This window comes from Mobula birostris, chromosome 28, assembly GCF_030028105.1.
Source record: "Mobula birostris isolate sMobBir1 chromosome 28, sMobBir1.hap1, whole genome shotgun sequence".
In the NCBI taxonomy this organism is placed as follows: Eukaryota; Metazoa; Chordata; class Chondrichthyes; order Myliobatiformes; family Myliobatidae; genus Mobula; species Mobula birostris.
The window spans coordinates 6556578-6583199 of NC_092397.1; the positions used below are offsets into that span (position 1 = coordinate 6556578).

The following is a 26622-nucleotide window of genomic DNA, read 5'->3' on the forward strand; positions in this document are numbered from 1 at the left end:
ATGTGTGGTTAAGTGCCTTGCTCAAGGACACAACACGCTGCCTCGGCTGAGGCTCGAACTAGTGACCTTCAGATCACTAGACCAATGCCTTAACCACCTGGCCATGTGCGAACGCTCTCAATTCAATTACTGACCCTGCATATCGTTGGGGTGCGGGGGGAAAGTGGAGTGTCTGAGGGAAACTCCACACTGATAGGGCCAGAGGCGGGGATCGACCCTGGGTCTCTGGCACTGCGAGGCGGCGACCTCTACCCACCGCCCACCATCGTCACTAACGGCTTTTTTTTTTTTTTACCTCGAGTTGTCAACCCCCGCGGTGAGATTTGAACCCCCACCTCAGCGTCCGGGCCTCTGGCTGCCAGTCCCGTGACTTAACCGCTACACCACCAAGGGCAGCTTGCTGTCCGTGGCCCCATCTGTGCCCGCCCCCACCCCCGGCAACAGGGGCAGTGGCCCTCGGTAACCATCCCGTCTGCTCCCCAGGACACCGATCAGGATGACATGTGGAAGATCCACGAGGAAGGCGACAACAGTCTGTAAGGAATTTCTTTCTGAAACTCCCACTTCTCTAGATTGCCTTGTGCGTGTGCAGAACGAAAAATATAATGAATAAGACCACAAAACCATCAGAGCAGAATAAAGCCACTTGGCCCATCGCTCATGCTCCACTTCCATCTTGGCTGATTTATTTTCGCTCTCAACCCACGTTTTCCTGTCTTCTCCCCATAACCTTTGATGCCCTGACAAATCAAGGAACTATCAGCCTCCATTTTACATATCCCCAATGACATGGCCTCCACAGCCGCCTCTGGCAATGAATTCCACAGATTCACCTCCCCCGGCTAAAGAAATTCCTCCCCGTCTCTGTTCCAAAGGGACGTCCTATTCTGAGGCTGTCAGACAATTAAATTACTCCCTTAAATAAAAATTAACAGTGCTACGCATTTTTAAGTCACAAACGGTGTCAGGTTTGGGATCAGTTCTTCTTAAATCTTAACTCAAGCACAGTCCCAGAAATGGCAATCCAGATGATTTCCAGAAACTCTGAGGACCCTCTGGTCCTAGGCTCCCCCACCATAGGAAACAACCTCTCCACGTCCACTCCATCCAGGCCTTTCACCATTTGGAAGATTTCAGTGAGATCCCCCTCTCTTTCTTATTAACTCCAGTGAGTACAGGCCCGGAGACACCAAACACTCCTCAGACAAAACAACACGAGTGCAAGCGTTTTGGGGTGTGTGTATCTGCACAAGTGTGAGCGTGTGACAGGGAGCCCAGACTGTGTGTGTGCGCACACAGAACACAGAAACGCAAGTGGGTGGGGGGAAGGGTGTGTGTCTTTCTGGTGGTAGCTTGGGGTAGGTGTGAGTGGCCGGGTGTACAAGTGGGAACGAGTGCGAGGGAGAAGAGAGGACAAGCTGCGGCCTCACTAACGCTGGGCTTTGTTGGTTTCAGAAGCTTGCTGCGGAGTGTGCAGGAGGCTCTGGAACAGAGGTACGTTGTGTCACGGTCCCAGAGTGTGTATAGTACGTACGTATACATGCACGCGCACGCACACACACATTGTCAGACCGTAAGATATAGGAGCAGAATTAGGCCATTTGGCCCATCAAGTCTGCTCCACCATTTCCTTCAGGGTTACATAGTCATAGTCATACTTTATTGATCCCGGGGGAAATTAGTTTTTGTTACAGTTGCACCATAAATAATAAATAGTAATAGAACCATAAATAGTAATATGTAAATTATGCCAGTAAATTATGAAATAAGTTCAGGACCAGCCTATCGGCTCAGGGTGTCTGACCCTCCAAGGGAGGAGTTGTAAAGTGTGATGGCCACAGGCAGGAATGACTTCCTGTGACGCTCTGTGTTGCATCTCGGTGGAATGAGTCTCTGGCTGAATGTACTCCTGTGCCCACCCAGTACATTATGTAGTGGATGGGAGACATTGTCCAAGATGGCATGCAACTTGGACAGCATCCTCTTTTCAGACACCACCGTGAGAGAGTCCAGTTCCATCCCCACAACATCACTGGCCTCACGAATGAGTTTGTTGATTCTGTTGGTGTCTGCTACCCTCAGCCTGCTGCCCCAGCACACAACAGCAAACATGATTGCACTGGCCACCACAGACTCGTAGAACATCCTCAGCATCATCCGGCAGATGTTAAAGGACCTCAGTCTCCTCAGGAAATAGAGACGGCTCTGACCCTTCTTGTAGACAGCCTCAGTGTTCTTTGACCAGTCCAGTTTATTGTCAATTCGTATCCCCAGGTATTTGTAACCCTCCACCATGTCCACACTGACCCCCTGGGTGGAAACAGGGGCCACCAGTACGGAGGTATCACTAGATTCTGGAGTGGTTCCGGAGTATTGGAAAATTGCAAATGTCACTCCTCTCTTTCTGAAGGGAGGGTGGGAGGCAGGAGAAAGGAAACCATAGGCCAGCCAGCCTTACTTCAATAGCTGGGAATAGGTTGGAGCCTATTGTTAAGGATGAGGTTTCAGGGTACTTGGAGGCACTTGATACTTGCACGTGATAGAGGGGCCAAAATCAGAATGCTGGAAGTCCGGTCCTACTGAAGAGTCTCGGCCCGAAACGTCAACTGTTCACTCTCTCCCAAAGATGCTGCCTGGCCTGCTGAGTTCCTCCAGCGTTTCGTGTGTGTGTGTGTGTTGCGTGGTTTTCTTAAGGGAAAATCTTGCCTGACAAATCTGTTGGATTCTTTTGAGGAAATTACAGGCAGGACGGACAAAGAAGAGTGGATGCTGCTCATTTGGATTTTCAGAAGACCTCACATGAGTTTGCCTAACAAGAGCCCATGGTATTACAGGAAAGATGCTAGCATGGACACAACATTAGTTGATTGGCAGGAGTGGGGGAAAAAGGGGAGCCTTTTCTGGTTGACTGCCAGTGACTAGTGGTGTTCCTCAGGGGTCAGTGTTGGGACCATCATTTCAAATTATATGTCAATGATTTGAATGATGGAATTCTTGGCTTTGTAGCCAAGTTTGCAGACAATATGAAGATGGGTGCAGGGATAGGTAATACTGAGGAAGCAGGAAGTCTGAAGAAGAATTTGGACAGAGTTGAAGAACAGGCAAAGAAGAGGCAGGTGGAATACAGTGTCGGGAAGTGTACGGTCATGCACTAAGGTAGAAGAAATAAAGAATATGGATTTTTTCCTAAACGGAGAGGGAGTTCAAAACTCCGAGGTGCGAAGGGACTTTGGGGAGTCTCGTGCAGGATTCCCTAAAGGTTAACTTTGCAAGTTGAGTTTGTGGTGAGGAAGGCAAATGCGATGTTAGCATTCATTCCAAGAGGACCAGAATGTAAAAGTTAAAGGTGCTTGCTTTTAAAGTAAGGTTTCAGAAGGCATTGGTCAGACCACACTTGGAGGACTGTGAGCTGTTTTGGCTCCCTATTCCAAGGCAGGACGTGCTGGCATTGGAGAGTGTCTGGAGAAGGTTCACGAGAGTCATTCCAGGAAGGAAAGGGTGGACTTATGAACAGTGATTGATGGCATTGGGGCTGTATTGGCTGGAGTTTAGAAGAACTCGGGGTGGGGGGGTGGATCTCATGGAAACCTATTGAATATTGAAAGACCAAGATAGAGTAGATGTGGGGAGGATGTTTCTTATAGCAGGAGAGTCCAGGACCAGATGGAGCAGAGATGAAGAGAATTTTTTTAAAGCCAGGATTCATTGCCAATGTGGGTGTGGAGGTCAAGTCATTGGGTACAGGGGTGGTAGGGGGAGGATAGCAGGAGAATGGGGTTAATTCTGCTCCTATATCTTTAGAGAGAGAGACACACAGACATACACATTCACACACACACACACACACACACACACACACACAATTTACAAATGTCAACTCATTGTGGGCTCTCTCTGGTGCACTGACTGTAATTTAGTGTCAGATTTCTCCCCGCCTGCTCCATCTGGGTGCTGAAATATATCTCTGTGTTTCCAGCAATCTCACAATCAAACGTGGACCGGAATCCAAGCTTCTGCAGGTAAGATCGTCCCAGCGTAACCAGAGGACCCAGACCCTGCCACTTTTTTTTTTGGACACTGGGGTAAACGCAGTTCAGCCCAGAAAGCTTGCACAGCTCCGAGTGCGGGGCAGAGAGGGCACTGCTTTAATATCACATCCAAAGGACAGTGTAGCACTCCCTCCTCACCACTCCATCTCCCCCACACTGTGTGGCGCTCCCTTGTCACTGCCCTTCACATGACATTCCTCCTCAATGCCCCCCTCACAGTGAGGTACTCCCTCCTAATCACCCTTCCCTCAGTGTGACACTCCCTCCTAATCACCCCTCCTTCAGTGTGACACTCCCTCCTCACCGCCTCTCCCTCAGTGTGACACTCCCTCCTCACTGCCTCTCCCTTAGTGTGACACTCCCTCCTCACTGCCCCTCTCTCAGTGTGACACTCCCTCCTCACCGCCCCACCCTCAGTGTGACACTCCCCTTCACCTCCCCTCCGATGGCATGGCACTCTCTCCTTCCTGGCCCTCCTACCAACCACCCCCTCCTGGTAGCAGGGTGCTCCCATCCCTCCATTCCAGTCCCAGCTGTCAGACCAGGACAAGTTATTGTCACGTCTGCCGTGCAGATATCCAGACGTGTGGGTGGGAGTTTTAAACCCAGCACGTGGGATCACTCTACAAGACCAGCACCAATGTAGCCATTCGGTCCCATGGATACTAGCTGTCTCCCTGTCTCCCCACAGTCAGATACTAACCGTCTCCCCACAGTCGGATACTAACCATCTCTCCGTCTCCCCACAGTCGGGTACTAACCGTCTCCCCACAGTCAGGTGCTAACCATCTCCCCGTCTCCCTACAGTCGGATACTAACCGTCTCCCCACAGTCGGGTACAAACCGTCTCCCTGTCTCCCCACAGCCGGATACTGACCGTCTCCCCGTCTCCCCACAGCCAGATACTGACCGTCTCCCCGTCTCCCCACAGCCGGATACTGACCGTCTCCCCGTCTCCCCACAGTCGGATACTAACCGTCTCCCCGTCTCCCCACAGCCAGTTACTAACTGTCTCCCCCACAGCCGGATACTGACCGTCTCCCCGTCTCCCCACAGTCGGGTACTAACCGTCTCCCCGTCTCCCCACAGTCGGACGTGGTGGACGAACATTGGTCCGTGGACAAGACTGGCACGGTGAAACGCGCTCCACAAACCCTGCGCCCCTCGAGGGAGCAGCTGGCAGAGGGCAGTGCCGGGGGCACCCTGCGGCCGGGGGCACCTCTAGCCAACTGGGCAGACGGTAGGCGGCCGCATCTCGTGGTGCATTTTCCGTGTGAGGCTCCACACTCGGGAAACCAACCAGCTCCAGCAGGGCACAGGGAAGCTGGAAGACTCCCCTTCGGTTTCAGACTCCCCCACAAAACGTGGCAGACCTTCACCGGGACACGGGTCACTCACTGACCCTCACTGGGGGTCAGACCTTCACCGGGACACGGGTCACTCACACTGACCCTCACCAGGGATAAACCCTCACTGGGGAGCAGGTCACTCACACCGACCCTCACCGGGGACAAACCCTCACTGGGGAGCAGGTCACTCACACTGACCCTCACCGGGGGACAGACCTTCACCGGGACACGGGTCACTCACTGACCCTCACTGGAGGTCAGACCTTCACCGGGACACGGGTCACTCACACTGACCCTCACTGGAGGTCAGACCTTCACCGGGACAGGGGTCACTCACACTGACCCTCACTGGGGGACAAACCTTCACCGGGACAGGGGTCACTCACACTGACCCTCACCGGAGACAAACCCTCACTGGGGAACAGGTCACTCACACTGACCCTCACTGGGGGATAGACCTTCACCGGGACAGGGGTCACTCACACTGACCCTCACCGGGGGACAGACCTTCACCGGGACAAGGGTCACTCTCACTGACCCTCACCGGGGGACAGACCTTCACCGGGACAGGGGTCACTCACACTGACCCTCACCGGGGGACAGACCTTCACCGGGACAGGGGTCACTCACACTGACCCTCACCGGGGGACAGACCTTCACCGGGACACGGGTCACTCACACTGACCCTCACCGGGGGACAGACCTTCACCGGGACAGGGGTCACTCACACTGACCCTCACGGGGGGACAGACCTTCACCGGGACAGGGGTCACTCACACTGACCCTCACCGGGGGACAGACGTTCACCGGGACACAGGTCACTCACACTGACCCTCACCGGGGGACAGACCTTCACCAGGACACGGGTCACTCACACTGACCCTCACCGGGGGTCAGACCTTCACCGGGACAGGGGTCACTCACACTGACCCTCACTGGGGGACAAACCTTCACCGGGACAGGGGTCACTCACACTGACCCTCACTGGGGGATAGGTCCCTTGCTCTCCCTCCCCCTCTCTCTCTGCCATCACCCTCCCTCTCTCCCACTCGCATGTAGTCATACACACAGATAACACAATGCCCCTCTCCCCTCTCTCCCCCTCCCCCTGCCACATTCACACACAGATGCACACGCACTCTGCTGGGGGAGTGGGTGGATGGAGTCGGGAGGGTACTGGAAACTGTGACTGCCGACGGGAGCGTTTGTGACATTGCCAGCATTTCTGCCCTAGGGGTGGTGGACCAGCTCTCCGACAGCCCCCCGGAGGAGGGGGAGGCCCAAACCCAGGCCACCGAGACCACAGACACCAACAAACAGGAGACCCCGGTGAGTAACCCCACCCTGCCCTGGTCACAGTCTGGTCTCCTGCACGGGGGAGGGGGGGGGTGGAGGTGTGAATGTGGATCACAATAACTCCCATCCCCACCCTCCCATCCAGAGATGTGAGGGCAGGTTACATAAACGTCGGGTGCAGTGCGAGGTGGAGATGGAGGGTAGGGTGAGGAGGCGAGGGAGTGCCAGGATGTGAGGGAGGGGAGGAGCGGAGGGGAGGGGAGAGGAGAGGCAAAGTGAGGGAGGGAATGGGATGGGGAAGGGAGGGAGAGAGGGTGCAAGAGAAGCTGTGAAGGAGGGAAGGGGAGGAAGAGCGATGGAGTGCAAGAGGAGGGGAGGGAAAGAGAGGGGGTGCAAGAGGATGTGAGGGAGGGAAGAGGAGAGGTAGAGTGAGGAAGAGAGAGAAGGAATGGGGAGGGAGAGAGGGAGTGCAAGAGGATGTGAGGGAGGGAAGGAGGGAGAGGAGAGGCAGAGTGAAGGATATGATGGAGGGAAGGGGAGGGAGAAGGAGGGACAGGGAAAGGCAGCGTGGGCGGAGGAGGGTGCAGAGTGGCTCTCGATGTCTCAGCTGCCGAGTATATTTACTGTTACTGAGGGCACTGAGGGGTGAAGGTGATGCTGAGGTGGAAGATCAGTTGTCTGATTGATTGTTGGGGACAGGAACAAGGGGCTGAATGGCCTGTTGTTATAAATAGAGAGTCAACCAGGCTCTTCAGACCAACGTCCAAGCTGACCGGGGTCCCCTTCCGGACTAATCTCGTTTGCACATATCCCCCCGAACCTTCCCCGTCCATAGGAAGGTGTTGGGAGGGAATTCCAGCGGCCGGGAGCCAGGCATGGCCGCCAACGGCAGAGCGACGGGAATGGGGGAGTGAGTGGGAGGTCAGAACTGTAGGGTATGGGGGATCTCGGGGTGGAGGTGGGCAGGGTGGGTTGGCTCAACGTCACGGGCCACACACACACACACACACACACACACACACACACACACACACACACACACACACACACACACACACGAGGGCCTCAGCAGGTCAGGCAGCATGGGAATGAATAAACTGTCAGTGTTTTGGGCCGAGACCCTTCTTCAGGACGCAAGTCTGGGTACATCCTCAGCGCTGGGTGATGGATGCACTATTTTTTTTCCCCTTGGGATTTCATCCCGGAGAAGTAACAAGTTCCCAGGGGAAAGACCCAGGGTCTGAAGATCAGGACACAAAACCTCGCCCTGTCCCGTCACTCTGTGTGTCCGCACGTGCTCGTGCTAACGTGTGGGTGAGTATTGGAATTGGCTGCATCAGTGTTCGCTGACATTTGTCGAATTGGAGTTGGTTATTCTGTTCCAGAGGTATGATGGAAAGCTCCTCTTGCTCACTGTTCTGACAGATCAGAGCCCTGAGGTAGAACAAAGGAAAACAATAACAGAATGCAGGAGAACGTGTCACAGTTACCGAGTAAGCACAGGTAGACGAGAAGGTGCAAGAGGTCCATGCGGGAGTCTGAAAGCATGTCTGTTTCCCAGACTCAGACTCCTGTCCCATCACTGTACAACTGTGTGTGTTCTGTGTCTCTTGTTGTAGCGTGGTCGAAATCACCAGAGACACAGAGTCACTGGTAGATACAAAGCAGCTTCTTTATTCGACACAAGGTACAGCAAGCATCTTACAGATGGAGATGCTTTCTGCTGAAAGGTCTGCTAGCTCAATGTGGGCTCGATATTTATATGCTAAACACAAAGGCGATCGCTACTTAAGAAGTTATAGACAATGCTTCCCACTGAAGCTACATACAAAACGTCACTCCTCCTAACTTCATCCTTTCCTTCCAACGCCAACATGTCTGGGTTGGTATCCACAGCCTTTAGGAATGCAAGTTAAATCCACAATACACTTATTTGGCATTTTACATGCTAACATAGAAGGTAATTAATATTTATAAAGTATAGATAATACTGTCTTCGAAACTACAGCATCTGGTCAAACTATGGCGCCAGAAGCATCTGGTATTCACACCTTTTTAGGAAGCGCATTGTTGTGGACTCAATCCACAGTACTTTGTCAAATAGAAGTCTTGTGGCCAAAGTCATTTAAGTGTAAACTAATCATCTACCCTAACAATCTCACTCTAACATTGTGTATGACTGTAGTTTCTGATTGTGCATTGTGTGTGTCTATGTTCTGTATATCTGTTGTGTATGACTGTATCTCGTGTATACAGTTCTTTGTGTGTGTTTGTGTATGATTGCAGTGTGTGTGATGATTGTGTGTGCGTGTGTGTCTGTAGTGTGTGTTTGTGTGTAGTGTGTGTTGGTGCGTGTGATTGTAGTGTGTGTGTTTGTGTTTCTGTAGTGTGTGTTGGTGCATTTGATTAGTGTGTGTGTGTATGATTGTAGTATGTGTTTGTGTGTCTGTAGTGTGTGTTGGTGCGTGTGATTGTAGTGTGTGTGTATGATTGTAGTGTGTGTTGTGTGCGTTGGTGCATATGATTGCAGTGTGTGTGTTGTGTGATTGTAATGTGTGTGTTTGTGTGTGTAGTGTGTGTTGGTGTGTGTGATTATGTGTGTTGGTGTATATGATTGTAGTGTGTGTTTGTCTCTGTAGTGTGTGTTGGTGTGTGATTGTAGTGTGATTGCAGTGTGTGTGTTGTGTGATTGTAGTGTGTGTGTTTGTGTGTCTGTAGTGTGTGTTGGTGCGTATGATTGTAGTGGTGTGTGTTCATTGTGTGTGTGTGTGTGTGTATGTATTGTGCATGTCTGATGACCAATCAACCTACCGATTGGGACGTCTTTGGACTGTGGGGGGAAACCGGAGCACCCGGAGGAAACCCCCCGTGGTCACGGGGAGAACGTACAAACTCCTTACAGACAGTGGCAGGAATTGAATGCGAGTCGCTGGTGCTGTAAAGCGTTGTGCTGACCACTACGCCACTGGGCCAGCCCACTCACTCTTGTTGAGTGTGACTGTAGTTTGTGTGTGTGAGTGTTGAGTGTACCCCTGTATTATTTGTGCTTTACACACACACACTCTGTCCGCTGGGAGTGGCTGACACACCCCTCCCTCCCTTTTCTGGGCGTGTTCCTCCTCCAGGCGTTGGGACTGTGGGGTGGGTGGGGAGGGGCCGTGGGTTTATCTGCCCCGTGTATCAGGCTGCGAATAACCAGTATCAGGCTGCGAATAACCAGCGTCCCCTTTGATTGCAGAGGGAAATCAGTCATGGGCTGCCTCCGACCCCGAAGGTTCACGTAAGTAGACATGCGATGGTACTACGACAGGTGGGAGCGCATCCAGGCAGGACCCTGCCGAGGGATACTGGGGAGTGGATAACGGGGGGGGGGGGGGCATGAAGGGCTGGCAAAGCTGAGTCCATCAGACAAAGGAGCAGAACGAGGCCATTCAGCCCGTCAAGTCTGCTCGGCCATTCCATCATGGCCAATCCATCGTCCCTCCCAACCCCATTCTCCTGCCTTCTCCCCGTATCCTTTGACGCCCTGACTAGTCAGCTTCCGCTTTAAATACACCCGGTGACTCGGCCGCCTGTGCCGACGAATTCCAGTTCACTGCTCTCCGGCTGAAGAACTTCATCCTCATTTCCGTTCTAAAAGGACGCCCCTCTGTGCCCTCTGGTTCTAGACCACCCCCCCGCCAACCATAGGAAACACCCTCTCCACGTCCACCCTATCTCCTGCTGAGGGGAGTCTCGTTGTGTCGGGGGGGGGGGGGGGAATGCTTCCCGCTGGGTTGCCGTGGCAATGCGTCGCGCCGCCGGATAACTCCTGGACCCCTTGGTCTGTCCTACAGATGGGGGCCTGCTTCTCAAAAGTCTTCAACGGTTGCCCGCTGAAGCTGAACTGCTCCGTCTCGTGGATCCACCCCAAGACAAGAGGTAAGGAGAGGTGAGGGAATGGGGGTGGTGGGGGGGGCGAGAGGAGGTGGCAGGGGAGAGAGGAGAGGGGAGTGTGTAAGAAAGGGGGGGAAGGCAGTGGGGAAGAGAGAGTGGGGGGAGTGAGGGTGCTGAAATGAAGAGGGGCTGAGGGAGTGGGGGTAAGAGAAGGGGAGGGAGAAAGCAGGAAGGAACGAGTGAAAGAAAGACATAAGGATGGAGTGAGAGGAAGGGGAAGGAGGGAAGGAGGGAGAAAGACTTATGGAGTGAGAGAGTGGGTTAGGCACCAGGAGCTATTTCTGGAGATCCAGAGCACTGTTCTTTCCTCCTGAACCACGTCACCTGTCAGGACCGGTGTTGCTTCCTTCAGACCCCAGTCTGGAAGACCCTCCCACCCTCTCCCTTGATTCAATGCCCCCCCCCCCCCCGGAAAACAGCTCCTCCCACCGAGATCCCTGTCGGGTCTGAATCGGCCCGGCTGCCTGCTGTGACTATCGATATTTTCTGCTGCAGATCAGTATTTAATCCTCGGGGTCGAGGAAGGGATCTACACCCTGAACCTCAACGAGCTTCACGAGGACACCATCGAAAAGGTAGGCGACTTGGCTACTGTTACCGTCTCCTTAGAAACACACGCTCACCCTCACAGAGGGACAGGTCTGACTCGCGCACACACTCTCTCTCACTCACTCGCACAGAGTGGGGTTGTAGCACACGTCGGATATGTCTGCTGTTCACTGTGTGCTGACTCTGGGATGTAACCCTCTCCCCCCTGTCTGTCTCCACAGCTGCTCCCTCACAGATGTTCCTGGCTTTTCGTCATGAATAACGTCCTCATGTCCGTCACAGGTGAGTAATCCCCCCCCGTCTCCCGGCATCTTACGTCCTCGCGTCCGTCAGAGGTGAGTAATCCCCTCCGCCTCCCTCCCCCCCCCCGCCCCCCCCCCCCCCGGTCTCCGACCATCCCCCGCATCACCACACAGATGCGCTCCCAGTGTCTCCCGCTTCCCTCACTCTCTCCGTGTTCCAGGGAAGTCTCTACAACTGTGTTCCCACAACCTGGTGACTGTGTTCGAGCAGAGGAAGAGTCTGCACAAGAGGCAGGTTCACATCTCACTCCCAACCAACAAGCTGACCGACAAAATCATCCCCAAGTACGTAACATCCTCACTGCATCTCTCCCTCTTTCCCTCCCTCTCACTGCATCTCTGTCTCTGTTTTTCACTGTCTCCGTCTGCCCTCTGCCCTCTGCCCCTCCCCTCTGACCCTGACCCCCTCCCTCTCCCCCTCCCTCTCCCCCCCTCCCTCTCATCTCCTGCCCCTCTCTCTCTCCCTCCCCCTCTCTCCCTCCCTCTCTGCCATTCCAACTATCTCTGACTCTCTGTCTCTATTTCCCTCTGTGGATATTTGTCACGGAGGGTGATTCAGAGTCTGGGAGAGCGGGGTGGGGGTGAGGGTGAGGGTATTTGGGGGGCTGAGAATTATTTTAGAATCGACAGTGGGAGCCAGCGTGGCTCATGGGGGACACAGAAACGGACTGGAGATGGGGATCTCGGGAGAATGAGGAGGGAGGGGGCCAGAGGCAGCAGTGAACCCTCGAACAGACTCACTCTCTGAGTCAGGACTGCCTTGTGGAGTCACTCGGTTCACCTCCTCCATCCTGGGCTGTGACCCACATCCCACACCACCGAGCCCCTCAGTATGCAGAGGGTGTCATCACTTCAAGCCCTGCCAAGCTGAAAGCCCCCTCCTCCCTGTAAGGCAGGGCGCTGGGTCACCCCCTCCTCCCTGTAAGGCAGGGCGCTGGGACGGTTTGGTGTGCAGCTTACAGAAACACACAGTGAACTCTCCGTGACACTGACACACGATCCTGCATGAGAATCACTGAGGAAGGGCCCCCGGCCCCCTGGTCCGCCGCGTAGGGCCCCCTGGCCCCCTGGACCGCCACGGAGGGGCCCCCGGCCCCCTGGTTCACTGCTGCCAGAGGCGATCGTGTCCCTGGTCCTGGGGCGACAGGGATCTGTGGGTCTGCACCGCGGACAGAACTGACCATCTGTTCCCCTCGCAGGAAGTTCGCCGTGTCCTGGAAAGTCCCGGACAGCAAGGGCTGCAGGAAGTGTTCCGTAGGTAAGGAAGGAGGGTCTTGTCGGCCGGGATGGACCCGCTGTGAGATCGCCAGCAAACCCCACAGCCGATTCCAGCTACCCCGCACTGCCAGTTATTCCCGACATTAACCCCCCCGGATCAGATCCCAGCCTGTAACCCTCCCCCAGGAATCTGTTATTCTGTATATAAACCCCCAGGTAAATCTCTCGATTAGATCCTAGTTTGTAACCCACCTCCCGGGAATCTTATTTTATATATAAACTCCCTGAATCCCTGGATCAGATCCCAGCCTGTAACCCTCCCCCAGGAATCTGTTAGTATATATATAAACCCCCAAACTGCTGGATCAGATGCCAGTTTGTAACCCACTCCCAGGAATCTGGTATTCTATTTATAAACCACCTGAACCCCTGGATCAGATCCCAGCCTGTAACCCTCCCCCAAGAATCTGTTATTCTATATATAAACCCCCAAACTGCTGGATCAGATGCCAGTTTGTAACCCACTCCCAGGAATCTGGTATTCTATTTATAAACCTCCCGAACACCTGGATCAGATCCCAGCTTGTAACCCATACCCTGGGAATCTGTTATTATATATGTAAACCCCAGGTTAATCCCTGGACTAGATCCCAGCCGGTAACCCATTTCTGAGGCTCTGTTATTCTATATATAAACACCCCTTACACCTGGATTAGATCCCAGCCTGTAACCTACTGCCAGGGATCTGTAATTCTATATATAAATCTGTGAACCCCTGGATTGGGTCCCAACCAGTAATCCACTCCTGGGGATCTGTTATTCTATATATAAATCTCTGAACCCCTGGATTGGGTCCCAACCTGTAACCCACTGCCCCTCTATGACCGGCGGACTCCAAACTCACTGGTGCCTGATGTGAAGCCATGGTCGGACCGCAGCTTTGCCTGCAGAGAGCTGAGGGTCTTTGTCTCTCTCTCTCGCCAGTGAGGAATCCGTACACCGACGCCACCTTCCTCTGCGGGGCCCTGGACAACGCCGTCATACTGATGCAGTGGTACGAGCCCTCGCAGAAGTTCCTGCTGATCAAGGTACGCATTCCGAGGCGGGGGAGTTACTGGGCCTCGAGCTTGCCGGCTGCAGGGGTGGGAGGGCGTGCAGTTTATCGGAACTCAGCGACGCCCAAAGCCAGGGTGGTGGTGGTGGGTGGGGGAGCGAGGGATGGGGGCCCCCTGAAATCGCGACATTTCCACAGTCAGGATCCTCTTCCCCCTGCCTGCGACTTCGACTTTGTGAGGGCTCGAGGCTCCAGCTCCCGCCTCCAGGAGGGAAATTTGTCATTGAGGCCGGTACGCGCAGACGGTCAGAGAAAACTGACCACCAGAGACCGGAGCTGGGAGGGAGGGAGTGAGGGAGCTCCGCGCTGTGGGAGGGGGCAGCAGGGAGAGCGCGGCGTGTTACGAACAGCTCTCGATTAGTAAGGGCGCCAAAGGTTACGGGGAGAATAAAACAGCCTTGATAAAATGACAGAGCAGACTCGATGGGCCGAATGGCCTGATTCTGCTCCTGTGTCTTACAGTCTGCAAGGAGGGAATGCCACGCTGCGGGAGGGGGGTGGCGAGGATGGGGCGCGTGCCGAGGGAGGGGTGGGGGGGGGTGAAGGAGGTCCTCGCTGCGGGAGGGACGGCAGGGAGGAGGCACCGGGCCATGGGAGGGGCAGTGCTGAGTGGGTGATGTCTCTCAGCTGAGGTGTTAAACCCAGAGATGAAGATCAGCTTTGTCACACGTACATCGAAACATACCTTGAAGTGCGTCGTTTGCGTTAAACGCAGTCTGAGGAGGAGCTGGGGGCAGCCCGCAAGTGTCGCCATGTTTCCAGCGCCAACATAGCATAGAAATGTAGAAAACCTACAGCACAATACAGGCCCTTTGGCCCACAAAGCATGCCCCTACCTTAGAACTACCTAGGTTTTACCCATAGCCCTCTATTTCTCTAAGCTCCACGTAGCCATCCAGGAGTCTCTTAAAAGACCCTATAGTTTCCATCTCCACCACCGTCGCTGGCAGCCCATTCCACGCACTTACCACTCTCTGCGTAAAAAACTTACCCCTGACATCTCCTCTGTACCTACTTCCAAGCACCTTAAAACTGTGCCCTCTCATGTTAGCCATTTCAGCCCTGGGAAAAAGCCTCCGACTATCCACACGATCAACGCCTCTCATCATCTTACACACCTCTATCAGGTCACCTCTCATCCTCCGCCGCTCCAAGGAGAAAAGACCAAGTTCACTGAATCTATTCTCATGAGGCATGCTCCCCAATCCAGGCAACATCCTTGTAAATCTCCTCTGCACCCTTTCTATGGTTTCCATATCCTTCCTGTAGTGAGGTGACCAGAACTGAGCACAGTACTACAAGTGGGGTCTGACCAGGGTCCTATACAGCTGCAACATTACCTCTCGGCTCTTAAACTCAATCCCACAATTGATGAAGGCCAATGCACCACATGCCTTCTTAACCACAGAGTAAACCTGCGCAGCTGCTTTGAGCGTCCTATGGACTCGGATCCCAAGATCCCTCTGATCCTCCACACTGCCAAGAGTCTTACCATTAATATTATATTCTGCCATCATATTTGACCTACCAAAATGAACCACTTCACACTTATCTGGGTTGAACTCCATCTGCCACTTCTCAGCCCAGTTTTGCATCCTATCAATGTCCCGCTGTAACCTCTGACAGCCCTCCACACTATCCACAACACCCTCAACCTTTGTGTCATCAGCAAATTTACTAACCCATCCCTCCACTTCCTCATCCACAACTCACTGGCCCTTACTAACGTCTTTGGACTGTGGGAGGAAACCAGGGCACCCGGAGGAAACCCATGCGGTCACGAGGAGAACGTACAAAGTCCTCGCGGGCAGCACCGGGGATCGCACCCGATGGATGCCACTGATAATCTTAACGCTAGCCGCTACTCAACTGTCCCACTGCTGCAATTAGCTGCAAGTGGTTATATCTGGTAATTTTGCGTTAATTATGTTTAAACATGCAGCCAGGAATTATATTCCCGAGTCGTTATTGAGTAGCGGAGTTGAGGGGTTGACATCAGCGACAAGTAACGCAAGAGATTCTGCAGACGCTAGAGATCCAGAGCAACACACACAAGATGCTGGAGGAACTCAGCAGGCCAGGCAGCATCCCTGGAAACTGACAAACAGCCGATGTTTTGGGCCGAGACCCTTCTTCAAGACTGAGAAGGAATGGGGGGGGGGGAGATGCCAGAATAAAAAGGTGGGGGGAGGGGGGAGGGAGGAGGATATCTGGTGGGCGGGAAAGGTAAAGGGCTGGAAAAGGAAGGGAGTGGATCACAGGAGAAAGGGAAGAAGGGGATCCAGGGGGAGGTGAGAAGAGGTTTAAAAAAAAGGTCAGAGTGGGGAATAGAGGAAGAGTTCTGGGGTGGGGTGGGGGAACTTATTTATCAGAAGGAGAAATCAATATTCATGCCATCGGATTGGAGAATACCCATACGATATTAAGGTGTTGCTCCTCCGCCCCGAACATCTTGGCACAATATTGGACCGTGGATGGACACGTCGGAACGGGAGTGGGAATTAAAGTGTTTGGCCACCGGCAGGTCTCGCTCGTGGCAGATGGAGCGGAGGTGCTCGACAAAGCCGTTTCCTGCCCCCCCCCCCCAACTTGGGACGGGTCTCACCAATGGGGAGGAGGCCACGCCGGGAGCACCGGACACCATGGACCACCCCGGCACCCCCCCTGTTGCCTCGCCCGGAGTGTCTCCCAGCCAGAGGGAGGACGGCGTTTCACTGGAAAGGGGACGGAGGAGATTGATGAGCGAGTTACTGGGGCTGGGGGGGCGGGGTGGGGGTGTGGAGAAGCTGGATAGGATGGGGCTGGAACGTAGGAGGATGAGTGTTGGATCTGGAAGTCAAGAATGAGGCAGAAAGCTTGGTGGTTTATGTTTATAAATAAGTTTGGCTGATTTATTTATTGAGATACCGTGCGGAACAGGCACTACCAGCCCAACAACCCCTCCCCACCTAGCCTAATCACCAGTGACCAATTTCCCTACCAACCGGCACGTCTTTGGACTCTGGGTGGAAACCAGAGTGCCTGGGGGAAACCACACGCGGTTCACGGCGAGAGAACGTACAAACTCCTCACAGACAACACTGGAGTTGAACTCTGAACTCTGAGCCCCCCCTCCCAGCTGGAATAGCGCCACACTAGCCATTAAATGCTGATTTATACTTCTGTGTCAAATCGACGCCGTAGGTATGGCGTCGCCGTGAACCCTACGCAGAGCTTACATGGATCCCTACGCCGCAGCCTGACGCGCACCTCTCCCAAAATGTAACTACACGTCGTGGCAACGCAGACCGCAACAACTGTGATTGGTCCACCTGTTAGCATCGCATTTCCTCCTACACTGCAATAGCTTCCCATTGGGCGACTGAAGGGCAGGGAAGGAACTCTGGCTGCAATGCTTTCCATAAAGCTTTACAGACCTCCGAAATGATGGAGGACGCATTTCGCTTTCATGAGAAAAGACGCTCGCTTTAAACTTGTTTACCCCGAGAAAGACTACCATGACCATGAAGCCTTGCACGGGCAGGTGTGTGCGCATGCGCGACGTGCCCGAATTGCAGAGCGACGCAGACACACCAGCGCACAAGTATAAATGCTCACAACTTGCGTAGGTTACAGCGTCCATTTGACGCACAAGTATAAATCAGGCTTAATGGAGTTGGTGACGATTTGTCCACAGATTTTAGAACTGGCTTATTTATACTGTTTTTATTGAGGAAATTACTGATTCACTACATCGAATTCCAAAGAAGCAAAGGGCGTGAAGCGCAAAAGAACTGCGAGTTCGTTTAAAGCAGAATGGCTTAATGGCTTGCTAGCTGTTAAAATGAATACCTCTCTACATAAAATTCCGTGCGCACATGTAGTCACTGGGCAAAAAAATTGCACGGCGCAAGATTTTTTGCGCACACTGGTCATTACAAATTAGAGGGAGCATTAGTCGACACAAAGAACTCTGAGATTCGTTTTCCTGCGGGCATCCTCAGCAAATCTACAGAATAGTAACTGTAAACAGGTTCAATGGAAGGTCAACCAGAGTGCAGAAGACAACAAACTATGCAAGTGCAGATATAAATAAATAGCAATAAATAACAAGAGCATGAGTGAAGAGTCCTTAAGGTGAGATCATTGGTTGTGGGAAGGCCAGAAATAGAATCAGTGTAGTTAAGCAACACACATCAAAGTTGCTGGTGAACGCAGCAGGCCAGGCAGCATCTCTAGGAAGAGGTACAGTCGACGTTTCGGGCCGAGATCCTTCGTCAGGACTAACTGAAGGAAGAGCTAGTAAGAGATTTGAAAGGGGGAGGGGGAAATCCAAACTGATCGGAGAAGGCAGGAGGGGGAGGGATGGAGCCAAGAGCTGGACAGGTGATTGGCAAAAGGGATATGAGTGTAGTTAACACCTTTTGTTCAAGAGCCTGATGGTTTGGGCGGGGTGGGGGGGGGGTTGTAACCATTCTTGAACCCGGCTGTGCGAGCCCTGAGGCTTTTGTACCTTCTAGCAGCGAGAAGAGAGCCTGGCCTGGGTGGTGGGAGTCTCTGATGACGGATGCTGCTTTCCTACGGCAATGTTTCATCTGGATGTGCTCGATGGTGTCCTGGGTTGGAGCCACTACCTCTTTGTAGGATCTTCCTTTCAAGGCCATTGGTGTTCCCATATCAGGCCATGATGCAGCCAGTAATTATGGAGGCCAGGCGGCATCTATGTAAAAGAGTAAACAGTGAGTGTTTCGGGCCAAGACTCTTTATGAGGACTGGGAAGAAAAGATAACTCTGACCTTTAATTTTTCCAGTCATGATAAAGGGTCTCAGCCCAAAACGTCGACTCTTTACTCTTTTCCATAGTTGCTGCCTGACCTGCTGAGTTCCTCCAGCATTGTGTGTGTGTGTTGCTCTGGATTTCCAGCGTCTGCAGATTTTCTCGTGTTTGTGACACGAGTATTTACTATTGACATGTTGTATATTGGGCGATTGTCATATCACCGTGCGATTGCCTTATTGGATACAAAGTCGCATAGCGGTCAGCGCCAGCAATTTCCGGTCGGGGACCGATTCCTGCCGGGAGCTTGTATGTTGTACGAAACCCACGTGGGTTTCCTCCGGGTGCTCTGGTTTCCTCCCACATTCCATAGTCATACGGGTCAGGGTTAGTGGGTTGCGGGCGTGCTACGTTGGCGCCAGAAGCGCAGCATCACTTGCGGGCTGGCCCCAGCACATCCTCCGACTGCGTCGGTCATTGACGCAAACGGTGTGTTTCACTGCGTGTGACAAATAAAGCTCATCTTCAGATCTCTGGAAGTCCGTTATTAATCATGTGCTCAACAATCGAATTGTTATCAGCAGTTATTTTTATTAATGTCATATTTGCAATTATTACTAAACATAGGACCCGGCTGGTGGCAAAGTGGCGTCAGTGCCAGACTTCGGGACGAAAGGTCCCGAGCTCGAATCCAGCCGGCTCCCCTGCACGCTTCCCATCCGTGCTGGGTTACAAGCTGGTGATGTCTTTGGAAACTCACCCGGCAGGAGGCAATGGCCGTAACTTGCCTCGTACGCGGTTCTCCCCTACGTCAGAGAAGCGTGGAGGGAAATCGTCCGCTAACCAGAGAAACTCCAGATGCGAAGTACCTTTCCTTTCCTGCTAAACATAATAGTGGTTGTATTGTTAAATATTAGAGATTAGCGGGGAAATGGTTACAATGAGCCGCCACTTTATTATAGGATGGGTTAGCAGGCCCGAGGGCCCGAATGGTCTCACTCTGTTGCCGGCTATTGTCCTACCGTATTCCTGCAGTGATCCAGCCCCACTCTTCCTTTCAGCAATTCAGCCTGAGTCTGCCGAACCCTCTGCACATCTTCGAGCTGCTGGTGTTCCCGGATGAGGAGTATCCCCGGGTGTGCCTGGGCGTCCGCGCCCCCACGCACCCCAACCAGGTGCTGCAGTTCGAGACGGTCCAGCTCATGTCCTCCGGAACGCTCCTTCGCCACTCACGGCCAGGTGGGCAGCGCCGGGGTCAGAGTCGGTGGGGGGGGGGGGGAGGGGCGCCTCTCACTCCCTTGCCAAATGGAGTGACGGCCCAGCTCAGCCACGTGATCAAAGTTGAGTTTATCGTCATACACACAGTGCATAGAACACAAACAGGCCCTTCAGCCCACAATGCTGGCCCTTTAACCTACCCCAACATTCAATCGAACGTCCATCATCAGAGATTCCCCACTATCTGGGCCGGGCCATCTTCTCCCAGCTCCCATCTGGAGCTTGAAGCCCCCACACCTCCAGGTTCTGAAACAGCTCCCACATAGTCCTCCATTTTTATTTCATCCACATGCCTATCTGAGAGTCACTGAAATGCCCCAAATGTATCAGCCTCTACCACCAGATTCCACACACCTACCACTCTGTGTGTGTGTTTAAAAACGGCAGCAGATTCCACATACCTAGCACTCTCTGTGTGTAAAAATAAAAAAAATCCTACCTCTGACGCCGCCCCTCTATGCTTTTCTCCAAACACCTTACAATTATGTCCCTTCAGATTGGCCATTTCCACCCTGGGAATAGGTCTCTGGCTATCCACGCGATCTATGCCTCCTATCATCTCGTACACCTCTATCGGGTTATAAAAAACTGTAAAAGTTGCGATGAAAAGCTTACTTGCAGCAGTGTCACATCCTCCGATTCCAGCCCCTCCAATTTCCCTCCTCCCGCTCCCTTGGTAGCCGGGCTCTTCCCATCTCTTTCGGTGTAACCCATGAAACCGTCCCTCAGACCCAATGCCAAATGAGGTTCATTTCTGTGAGTCCGTCCGCGTGTGTGTGTGTTTTCAGTTGCTGTAGCCCATCCATTACAAATTTGGTGCGTTGTGCGTTCAGAGATGCTCTTCTGCACACCACTGTTCTAACACGTGATTACTCGAGTTACCGTCATCTTCCTGTCAGCTTGAACAAGTCATTAGCAGGGCATTGAACTGCCAGTCTCTGGATGCCTTTTATTTCTCGTGCCATCCTCTGCAAATTCTAGAGACCGTTGTGCGTGAAAATCCCGGGAGATTCTGAGATACTCAAACCACCCCATCTGGCACCAACAATCATTCCAAGACCAAAGTCACTCCGATCACATTTCGTCCCCTATTCTGATGTCTGGCCTGAACACCGACTGACCCTCTTGACCGTGTCGGCATGCTTTGATGCATTGAGTTGCTGCCACGTGATTGGCTGCTCAGATGTTTGTATTAGGTGTACCTGATGAGGTGGCCAGTGAGTGAGTATCTGTGGGTGACAGGGAAGGGGGGGCTTTGCTGAGGGAGTGGGGTCTGGGGATCTTACAGACAGTGCAGTTTGACTCGATGCTTTCTCTCCTCCGGTTTTTTTTTTGCAGAGACGTCTCTACTGAACGCAAGCCACGTATCTCAGCTCGACAGGGAAAATGTTCTGGTTTGCATCGACAGTAAGTGCTTCACATCGTGGGACTGCTCGGACTGATATCTTTACCGGGGATGCCTTTAAGTTATCCCTGGCCAGGGACAGTTGCATCCAGAATAAAACACAGAATGTCCCTTTAAACATACTCACCATAAAGAGTGAAGCTCCCTCCACACCGTCCCATCACAAACTCCCGGGGTCAGACACAGAGTGAAGCTCCCTCCACACCGTCCCATCACACACTCCCGGGGTCAGACACAGAGTGAAGCTCCCTCCGCACCATCCCATCGCACACTCCCGGGGTCAGACACAGAGTGAAGCTCCTTCCGCACTGTCCCATCGCACACTCCCTAGATCCCTAGACATAAAGGCAGCGCACTATACCAATTATCACAGTGTAAAATTTCTCCTGAACTGTGGTGTTAAACACTCCTGTGGCACAGTTTGAGATCCAGGTGTACTGATCACATGCACGTGGCGTTTGTGATGAGAAAGTACGAAGTTCCCCTGTGGTCCCAGTGTCGGGGCATCATCGAGGTTACAACATCAGACTGTAATAACAGCGAGGATGAGCTGTCTCCAAAGGGTCAGGGATGTGTTGTTAGGATGGTAGTCTGAAGAGAAAAGGAAGGATTGGGTCCAGAGTGAAGCTGCCACCGTATACTCCTGGCAGTACGATGGTGTGGGATGGGTCCGAGTCTCCGTCCGCCCTGATATCAGCTGGGATTGTGTCGTTCTCCCGCAGACTGCGTGAAGATTGTGAACTTGCAGGGAGAGAAGAGCCACAGGACGACAGCAGACCTGAGCTTCCAGTTCTTCGTCCAGACAGTGGGTGAGTTTGCCTGAGCGCGTGGGCAGCGTGCAACTTGCCCCCTACCCTCTGTTGAGGGCTGCAGGAGGAAGTGGCCGATGTTTCTTCTGCAATCGCTGCCCCACGGGGGGGGGGGGGGGGGGGGGGAGGGGAAATAATCCTGCTATTATCGGCGGATGCTGCTGCAGTTCAAGTGTTTTGGATCAGTTTTATTTGTCACCTGCACATCAGAATTTACAAGTCTGTTAGATGCATGGGTTACGGCCAGAGGAAAATTGGGTGGAGCCGCTTTGCACTGTCGCGCAAGGCTGCTTATTAAGTACGTCAAAAGTGAAACTTAGAAAAATCTGCAAAAATAGCAAAAAGAAAACCGCCAATATCTACAAAAAGGTATCGACCACAAAACACAATAACTGCTCCATACTTTGTCCCATGTGAACACCCAGCAGCCCCGATCTCTCTCCCCTACTGAGAGTGACAAGCTCTGTTTATTAGGCACCAGGACACACCATCTTTAGTTACCAACAAAGTTAACTTCAGACTGCACATACACATAGACATAGACATACTTTATTGATCCAGAGGGAAATTGGGTTTCGTTACAGTTGCACCAATCAAGAATAGAGTATAAATATAGCAATATAAAACCATAAGTAGTTAAATAGTAATATGTAAATTATGCCAGGAAATAAGTCCAGGACCAGCCTGTTGGCTCAGGGTGTCTGACCCTCCCAGGGAGGAGTTGTAAAGTTTGATGGCCACAGGCAGGAATGACTTCCTATGACGCTCTGTGTTGCATCTCGGTGGAATGAGTCTCTGGCTGAATGTACTCCTGTGCCCAACCAGTACATCATGTAGTGGATGGGAGACATTGTCCAAGATGGCATGCAACTTGGACAGCATCCTCTTTTCAGACACCACCGTCAGAGAGTCCAGTTCCATCCCCACAACATCACTGGCCTTACGAATGAGTTTGTTGATTCTGTTGGTGTCTGCTACCCTCAGCCTGCTGCCCCAGCACACAACAGCAAACATGATCGCACTGGCCACCACAGACTGGTAGAACATCCTCAGCATCGTCAGAATCAGAATCTGATGCACCCCACAATGTGGTTACAATCATATTACAAAGCAAGCAGAACTATCTATTTGGAATACAGTATGCAATCAACATAGACACATCCTCAGTACTAAAAGAAATTGAATATTCTGCCGTGTATGGCGGGAAAGGCACCACAACACAGCCAACTCAAGCTCATCAGCTGGGTTTAGGACCCACTATGCGGAATATACCGGGGAAGACATCGAAGTGCATGCACTCAGAGCAGTGATACGTGTAAGGAGTGCACTAACTGAGCGCTGTCTGTCACACAGTGAAATATGTCATTTGCGCCAGTGACTAACAGGGCCCAAGGGTTGCCCATGCTTCTGGTGCCAACAGCTTACCAACTGGTACGTCTCTGGAACGTGGAAGGAAACCGGAGCACTGGCAGGAAACCAACGCGGTCACGTACGGGACCACGCCGGGAATTGAACCCGGGTCAGTGGCACTGTGAAGCGTTTCGCAACTGCGTTGCCACTTCTCGTTCATTCCACAACTCTATCCCGCCCCCACTACTGCCCTGCACGAGGAATAATCCTGCTCTTGTCGGCGGACTCTGCTGCAGTTCAGGAAACGACCCACCAACTCCCGCCGCTTGTTCTCAGCTTCCTGCCCGGTCGTTACTGGCTGTGGCGACCCAGCCTTGAGGCAGAGGTCAGGCTGAGTGACAGAGGGAGGGTAAGGGAGGGGCACAGAGCAGAGGCAGGAGGGCACACTGACTGACTGGTCTCCGTTGTGCAGTTTGTCTGCAGGACAGTGTGCTGGCGTTTTGGACACACGGAATGCAGGGACAGAGCCTCCACACAAACGAGGTACGGTACCGGTGGGGACGGGTCTGTCACTGTGTAACACCGGGGTACGGTACCGGTGGGGACGGGTCTGTCACTGTGTAACACCGGGGTACGGTACCGGTGGGGACGGGTCTGTCACTGTGTAACACCGGGGTGCGGTACTGGTGGGGACGGGTCTGTCACTGTGTAACACTGGGATATGGTACCGGTGGGGACAGGTCTGTCACTGTATAACACTGGGGTACGGTACCGGTGGGGACGGGTCTGTCACTGTGTAACACCGGGGTACAGTACCGGTGGGGACGGGTCTGTCGCTGTGTAACACCGGTGAGTGGTACCGGTGGGGATGGGTCCGTCACTGTGTCACACCAGGATACGGTACTGGTGGGGACGGGTCTGTCGCTGTGTAACACCGGGGTGCGATACCGGTGGGGACAGGTCTGTCACTGGGTACGGTACCGGTGGGGACAGGTCTGTCACTGTGTAACACTGGGGTACAGTACTGGTGGGGACGGGTCTGTCACTGTCTAACACCGGGGCACGGTACCGGTGGGGACAGGTCTGTCACTGTGTAACCACAATTGATTCGATGTGTCCTTTTACAGATAACTCAGGAGATCACGGATGAATCTCGGAAGTTCCGTGTACTGGGCACCCAACGGTGAGACTCGGGTGTGAGTGCGACAGGGGACTCTGCACAGGCGCACACATCCTCCTATCCCCCCTCTATCTGTAACCCCTCCCTGTGTCTGTAACCCCCTCCAGTCCCTACACCCTTCCCCATCTCTGTAACCCCCTCCAGTCCCTACACCCCTCCCCATCTCTGTAACCCCCTCCAGCACTCTACACCCCTCCCCGTCTCTGTAACTCCCTCTGGCCCCTACACCTCTCCCCGTCTCCGTTAACCTCCTCCAGCCCCTACACCCCTCCCCGTCTCTGTAACCCCCTCCGGTCCCTACACCCCTCCCCATCTCTGTAACTCCCTCTGGCCCCTACACCCCTCCCCGTCTCTGTAAACCCCTCCGGTCCAAACACCCCTCCCCGTCTCTGTAACCCCCTCCGGCCCCTACACCCCTCCCCGTCTCTGTAACCCCCTCTGGTCCCTACACCGCTCCCTGTCTCTGTGACTCCCTCCGGCCCCTACACCCCTCCCTGTCTCTGTAAACCCCCTCCGGCCCCTACACCCCTCCCTGTCTCTGTAACCCCCTCCGGCCCCTACACCCCTCCCCATCTTTGTAACCCCCTCCGGCCCCTACACCCCTCCCTGTCTCTGTAAACCCCCTCCGGCCCCTACACCCCTCCCTGTCTCTGTGACTCCCTCCGGCCGCTACACCCCTCCGCGTCTCTGTGACACCGTCAGGTCCCTAAATCCCTTCCTCTCTCTCTAATGAAGTGTGATGTTCCTGTTGTCAGGACACTCTCCCCCTACCCCACTTTCATGCCCGATAATTCCATTCAATCTCATTGGATTCCCCCGTCGGATCACCATTTAAACCCCGGTTCTCCCGGAGTCCGTGTGCCGGTCCGAACGTCCGTGTCTGAGTGATTTGGACAGAGGGTGCTCACGAGGGCCGGCAGGGGGCCCGAGGGGCCGAGTGGTCTGCGACTTCACTGGCAGGATTCCTCGTGTGCTGTTGTTTGGTGACACTGTCTTCCTCTGCTGCCTGCAGGGACATTATCTTGGAGAGCACCCCCACCGATCAACCGGCGGCACACAGTAACCTCTACATCCTGACGGGGCACGAGAGCAGCTACTGAGCCCCCCAGGCAGGGAAGTGGGGCTCGAACCCACCCAGACTCTGTGTACAGTTCGGGACAGAACCCCAGGAGCTTGCAGGAGACTTCTGTTAATTATTATTTAAGTGGAATTGTATAATAAAAGTTGTGTTTTAATCAGAATGGTTACTGGTGGTTGGATTAAGCTCATTTCAAAACATTTGCAATCCCTTTCACCCCTCCCCGTCTCTGTAACCCCCTCTGGCCCCTACACCCCTCCCCATCTCTGTAACCCCTCCACCCCTACACCCCTCCCCGTCTCTGTAACCCCCTCTGGCCCCTACACCCCTCCCCGTCTCTGTAACCCCCTCTGGCCCCTACACCCCTCCCCATCTCTGTAACCCCTCCACCCCTACACCTGTCCCCGTCTCTGTAACCCCCTCCGGCCCCTACACCCCTCCCCGTCTCTGTAACCCCCTCCAGCCCCGACACCCCTCCCTGTCTCTGTAACACCCTCTGGCCCCTACACCCCTCCCCGTCTCTGTAACCCCCTCCGGCCCCTTCACCCCTCCCTGTCTCTGTAACCCCCCCATCCCCTACACCCCTTCCTGTCTCTGTAACACCCTCCGGCCCCTTCACCCCTCCCTGTGTCTGTAACCCCCTCCGGCCCCTACACCCCTCCCTGTCTCTGTAACCCCCTCCAGCCCCTACACCCCTCCCCGTCTCTGTAACCCCCTCCGATCCCTACACCCCTCCCTGTCTCTCTAACCCCCTCCGGCCCTTACACCCTTCCTCTTCTGTCTAGCTTTGTCAAGGATGAAGAGGAAGGTTTGAAAAATTATTGATAATATTTGGTGATACAGTGCGGATTAGGCCCTTTGACCTTTCGTGCCTCACTGCCCAGCAACCCCATGACAACCCGAGTCTAATCACAGGACAATTTTCAATGACCTGCTAACTGGGACGTCTTTGG

The 26622-nt window shown here is 53.6% G+C and overlaps 1 protein-coding gene across 2 annotated transcripts in view; it reads left to right on the top strand.

Moving 5' to 3' along the window:
* Positions 1-25832, top strand: part of map4k2 (mitogen-activated protein kinase kinase kinase kinase 2) — an 86040-nt gene extending 60208 nt beyond the window's left edge. For both annotated transcript variants that reach the window (XM_072245975.1, XM_072245976.1), the window contains exons 15-32: positions 484-536; positions 1456-1494; positions 3977-4019; positions 5139-5289; positions 6633-6727; positions 9933-9974; positions 10531-10615; positions 11126-11205; positions 11401-11461; positions 11643-11766; positions 12681-12739; positions 13684-13787; positions 19631-19808; positions 21186-21254; positions 21975-22061; positions 23884-23954; positions 24539-24594; positions 25604-25832. In XM_072245975.1, coding sequence (XP_072102076.1) covers positions 484-536; positions 1456-1494; positions 3977-4019; positions 5139-5289; positions 6633-6727; positions 9933-9974; positions 10531-10615; positions 11126-11205; positions 11401-11461; positions 11643-11766; positions 12681-12739; positions 13684-13787; positions 19631-19808; positions 21186-21254; positions 21975-22061; positions 23884-23954; positions 24539-24594; positions 25604-25691 — 1485 coding nt within the window. In that variant the 3' untranslated portion in view covers positions 25692-25832. The remainder of the gene's footprint in view (positions 1-483; positions 537-1455; positions 1495-3976; positions 4020-5138; positions 5290-6632; positions 6728-9932; positions 9975-10530; positions 10616-11125; positions 11206-11400; positions 11462-11642; positions 11767-12680; positions 12740-13683; positions 13788-19630; positions 19809-21185; positions 21255-21974; positions 22062-23883; positions 23955-24538; positions 24595-25603) is intronic.
* The last annotated feature ends 790 nt before the right edge of the window (positions 25833-26622 follow it).